Source organism: Buceros rhinoceros, unplaced genomic scaffold (assembly GCF_000710305.1).
Source record: "Buceros rhinoceros silvestris isolate BGI_N320 unplaced genomic scaffold, ASM71030v1 scaffold32974, whole genome shotgun sequence".
Lineage (NCBI taxonomy): Eukaryota > Metazoa > Chordata > Aves > Bucerotiformes > Bucerotidae > Buceros > Buceros rhinoceros.
In genome coordinates this window covers 249-5509 of record NW_010409433.1, presented here as the reverse complement: position 1 = coordinate 5509, position 5261 = coordinate 249, and the positions used below count along the sequence as shown (strand labels likewise).

At 49.4% G+C, this 5261-nt stretch overlaps 1 protein-coding gene across 1 annotated transcript in view; it reads right to left on the bottom strand.

Annotated features, from left to right (window-relative positions):
• MDH2 (malate dehydrogenase 2, NAD (mitochondrial)) overlaps positions 1 to 3655 on the bottom strand; it is a gene marked incomplete at its 5' end in the record, with an annotated part of 6508 nt that extends 2853 nt beyond the window's left edge. Inside the window, 7 exon segments of the mRNA XM_010135234.1 lie at positions 327 to 404; positions 1052 to 1177; positions 1464 to 1573; positions 2523 to 2606; positions 3344 to 3521; positions 3524 to 3628; positions 3630 to 3655. Coding sequence (XP_010133536.1) covers positions 327 to 404; positions 1052 to 1177; positions 1464 to 1573; positions 2523 to 2606; positions 3344 to 3521; positions 3524 to 3628; positions 3630 to 3655 — 707 coding nt within the window.
• Positions 3656 to 5261: the final 1606 nt, after the last annotated feature.

The window sequence follows — 5261 nt, the reverse complement described above, 5'->3', positions numbered from 1 at the left end:
GCTGAAGCAAGGTATCAGGTCACGTCACAAAGCAAAACCCAAGACAAGCAATGCCAAGACGTCTGAACACTCACACTGCGCCTCAGTTCTTATCCCAAACTCCTTCAGAGGAGAAAGAGTGGAGCTATTGAAACCACCGAGCAGAGTTTAGATTTAGCTCGTGCCTTCTCGCACCTCGTCCCAGAACGAAAGCAGCCACAAGCACGGGACAGACTGTCTCTGTGGTACATGAGCACGTGACACACCATCACAAAGGCACTTCACATCAATCCCAACGCACTGACGAGTGTGACGCCACACTCTGTGTTCCAGTAACGACAACTCACCTGAGAGATCAGAGGGATGATGGTCTTCCCAGCATGGCCACCAATAACCGGAACACTTACTCGAGCTGGATCCAAGCCCTAAAGGAAACATGAAACTTTCCAGCCTCTGAAGCACATGGACAAGAAAAACATGCTTCATCTTCTGCCCTGGGTATTTGGACACATCTATAGCCCAGGGCAGGAGTTTCAGAGGCAGCTCTGCTCCAGGAACAAAGCCACATCTATGGAGCTGCACTCCAGGATACTCTGAGAATTTCAGACAGTTACAGGATATTACTAATGCAGGTTCCGACAAACAGCAGCACAGGTACAAACTCCATCAGGGTCGAGGAGCTGTTACACCTGTTACAAGTCCTGGTCCTTTGCAGAATATCCTGTAACATGCAGCACAGACAGTCTGACTTGCAGCTACACACTATGACTCAAGCCTCTCCTCCGGTTGCAGCAGCAGGGTTGAAAGTGCCAAGAAAACTAAGGCGAACACGCAGCTCGCTCACAGGGGACAGCTATGAGAAGGAAAGGTCAAAGTCTTGAACACATTTTACAAGAAACCCTATCCGGAGGCTTCTCTGGAGAGTGGGAACTGGGACTTGCTGCCCTCACCTGCAGCTCCACAGAAGCCAGAGCTCTTCTGGCTCTGGACAGTGATTTTAGAAGCATTTTTGATAGATCTAATGACCAAAGCACACCATAGCCTGCCCCCGGCATCTGCTGCTACAACCTACCTTGAGTTCAGCCACAAAAGTATTCGCTCTGACAATGTCCAGTGTTGTAACACCGAAGATTTTTTTGGGATTATACACGCCATGCTTCTTGAAGACTTCTGAAGTTATTGGGATGGTTGAATTTACCTAGGAGCAAGAACAGGCAAGTGTTCACTCAAACCAGTATAACAGCAACGCCAGCGCACGAACTGGACAGGCCAGTAAACAACCCAAAGTCCACTTCCAGCTAGAAGTCAGCTGTAGCCAATTATTTTAATGCCTAAATTGAAGAGCAATTACAGCCAGGCTGGAATAAATACCCTGCAGACCTTAAAGGTCCCGGTCAGACCTAACAGGAACTCACAGATCATGTCAGTATTCTCAGTCCGGATTCTTTTTCCTCTATGTTTTTGAGGTCTCAGAAGGTGCTTACCGGGTTAGAAATAATACAGATCATGGCTTCTGGGCAGTGCTTCGCACAGGCCGACGTCAAGGTAGCGACAATGCTCGCGTTGGTGTTGAACAGGTCATCGCGGGTCATACCTAAAACAGATCCAGGGCAAGAGTTTAAGTTACTCAGGGTCTACTCGTTCATGGGTGAGCAACTCAATCCAAAACCAATGGTCTGGTCTGGGTAGAGATACGTCACCTTCTGGTTTCATACACTAGGAGAAAACTCTCCCCGCAGCAATGAGCAGGCTCTGAAGGTAACTCCTCTCGCTATGACATTAGTGCCCTTCAGACAGATCAGCCCTTGTGGGGAACAACCAGCCCAGGCAGATGTCAGAACCCGTTTCACCCAGGCAGCCCAAAGTACGGTGTGACCACTGTTGCAGCAGTGCTCAGTGTAACCACCCCTAAGATGAATTCTTCTCCCCCTCTGAAGTCACCTCCACTGCTACAGTCTGAACCCCAACAGCTCTGTGCCAAGCACTGCCAGCCACCGAGGTGCCGCCGCTCGCTTCTGGTGCAGCAGCTACTTTAACCACGAAAAACGACGAAGAGGGAAGAGCCAGGCATTAAAGTCTAGAATTTTGTTACACTCCCAACAGGATATTGAAAAACAGAGTAAAAATAGAGCAGGAAGAGATGTTCTAGGAAGGCTTAGCAGTGTTCACTCAGAGATACCCTGAGAAGGCATCCTACAGTTAATGCAAACAGAGTTCTTCCGTTCTGCTGAGAAGTGAACCAAAGAACCAGGTTTTTACTGGAGCACTGCTCTGCACAAGGAACACTAAGGGTGATTCAAGATCACTTGCATGAAAAGCCTTTGCACCTCACCCCTACACAGGAATTCCAGAAACCAGTTCTGCCCATTTTGGGGGGGACAATGTACGGCAGAGGCTAAATGAGATGTCTGACACCGCTCTAGGTCAGCCTCATTAACAGACCATTTAATCCCAAGCCATAAAGCACTTGCTCTGCTGGAACAAGAGGACTGCAGAGATACACTTCGGTGACGCCCTGGGGCTTTCTAACAGAGGGAACATACCTGGTTTTCTAGGGACTCCTGCGGGGATAACTACAACATCGCACCCCTTCAGACACTCCGGCAACTGCTCGGGTCCCAGGAAGCCTGGAATGAAAGACAGGTGTTGTGTCCTTGTCAGTTATTACGTATCTGACACTCTGAAGTACAAAATGACACCCAGAGGCACCCAATTCCTTTGTTAATTTAGCCTTCAGTTCAGAGCGACACTGCAAAGCAAATCGAAGTTATGGATGGATCCCATTTGATGTTTTCTCCTTGTTTCAGAACTCACAGCATGACAGTGGCAGGAACCTCATTTTCATCCGTTTCGGACACCCTCAGCTCCTCCTGCTGTGTATTTACTCTCCACAAGCCCCAGCGTGGCATGGAGAACTGCAGATGGGAACGTTCAAGGAAAACAAAACCTCTTGGTGATCTTCAGACAAAACAAAGATCAGCAGATGAGGTTTTGATTTCCTCCGGGCCTGCCAGCTGTCCCTGTCAGAAAAGCAGCGTGCAGAATTCATGCAGACACCCAGGGCCTGTTAAGTCAATTTGTAGTTAACTTAAATTAATGTTCAAGCTTTTTTCTGAGATGATTTTACTGAATGTTTCCTGCCAGTTATTAAGAATTCCCCTTTAACAGCGCAACCACGGACCACTTTCATCTCCATACATGTCATCTAATCAGCTACACCTTAATTAGCTCAAGCAAAAGCTACTTCAGGAAACTTCATGATCCCGTGAAGATTCCTCTTCACAAGCAACGGGCACCTCCAAGCACCAGAGACAGCCCAGGAGATGCCCTCGGAGCAGGGACAGCCTCCAGCAGCCTGCAGTACCTTTAACAGTGGCTCTCGTCTCGATGTGGCTGAGGTCAGCGGCAACGCCTGGAGTGTGAGCGATGTCGTAGAGGGTGAGGCGGCTCACCAGAGGGCTGTTCTTCAGCAGCAGGGAGAGAGGCTGCCCGATGCCTCCGGAGGCCCCCAGCACCGCCACCTTGGCATTGTTCTGAGGAAACAAAAGATGACAAACACATTGAGGAGCTGTTTTGGTAGTTACTGAGGCAGCGACCTTGAGGATTTCACCACACTCTCTTCGCTTTTCCATCTATTTCTCAATTTCTGCAGCAAGCACTAAGCAAACTCAATTACCTAAGCCCGGTGAGAGCAACCACGACAGTAGCCCCCCAGAGCAACCAAAGGGATCAGCTGCCTTCAGATGGAAATGTCGACCTGAGACTAAGACCTGCTTCCCCACAGACCCAGGTCTGCCTTAGGGCAAAATCCGGTCTGCGGTTTTTCTTCTTTTCATTACCAACATCAAGAAAATATGCCTTCCCATTTGGTAAAGCGATACACTTAATGGACTGCAATAACCACAATAAACATCCCATATATGTCAAGAAAATGCATATGCCTGAAACGAATTCAAAACAGCACCTGCAGCTGCCTCAATACTGAGGCCTGAGAACATGGAGCAACTGTAATTTCCAGCTTTGATGAAGTGTGGCTGAGAAGTGAGTGAAATCAGCTCTGCTTTGTCTCCCTACTGAACCCATTGTACACTAACGTGCTCGCTGGAAGAGTTATTTCTCTCAAAAATGTCTCTCCTCCTGTTTGTGGAGAAGTGTCGCTAGGTGAGAGAAAAGCTACTTTAAAAGTCCAGAACAATCTCAAAATGCAACATTCTGCCAAAGCGATGGAGAACCAGAGGCTGCTCCAGAGTTATAACATGACTCACAACTACACACACACAATTAATGCTGATAAGGACGTTCTCTATCACACTGTCTTACCAGAAAAAGCCATAATAGCCCCCAACCCCAGCACGAACAGCTTAATTATTAGGCCATGACAAGAAATAATCTTCCCAGGAGCTGGATCAGCCTAACCCCACCTCGGTTTTCTTGCTATTGCAGCAAATGTAATTCAGCAGAAAATGCAGTGCACATCATTAGTCGTTGCTAGGCCCCATATTTATGGCTGAGCTGATACCATGAGGTCAAAAGCTCACTGCTAATAGATACAATTGCTACTGAAAAATTACACAAGCTGCTCTTGTAAAATGCATCTATAGAGCTACCATAATCACCCTGTCATATGCCACTGGGAACTACGTACGCTGGAAGACAGAGGTCGGTCTCTATCGACCCACCACGTAGCAGCAGTGACAGAATTACAGAACCATTTTAGTTGGAAAGGACCTTTGAGCTCAAGTCCCCCTGTTCCCCAGCACTGCCAGGTCCCCACTGGCCCCTGTCCCCCAGCACCACCTCCACACGGCTGGGAAACCCTCCAGGGATGGGGACTCCACCACTGCCCTAGGCAGCTGGGGACAGGCCGGGACAACCCCAACAGGACAGAAATGGCTCCTCAGGGACAACCTCAACCTCCCCTGGTGCAACTGGAGGCTGGTTCCTCTTGTCCTGTCGCTTGTTCCTGAGGAGAAGAGACCGACCCCACCTCGCTCCACCCTCCTGTCAGGGAGTTGTCAGAGCCAGAAGGTCTCCCCGGAGCCTCCTTTGCTCCAGCCTCAACCCCCCCAGGTCCCTCAGCCACTCCTCAGCTGTTCTCCAGACCCTGATCCATGTTCTCCAGACCCTCCCCTGGGCACTCAATGTCCTCAATGCCCCTCAATGTCCTTCTGGCAGTGAAGGGCCCAAACTGGACCCAAGATTCGAGGTGTGGCCTCCCCAGTGCCTCCAGTCCAGGGAGACAATCCCAAAGCCCGACTCTGACCTCAGTCTCCATATCCTTC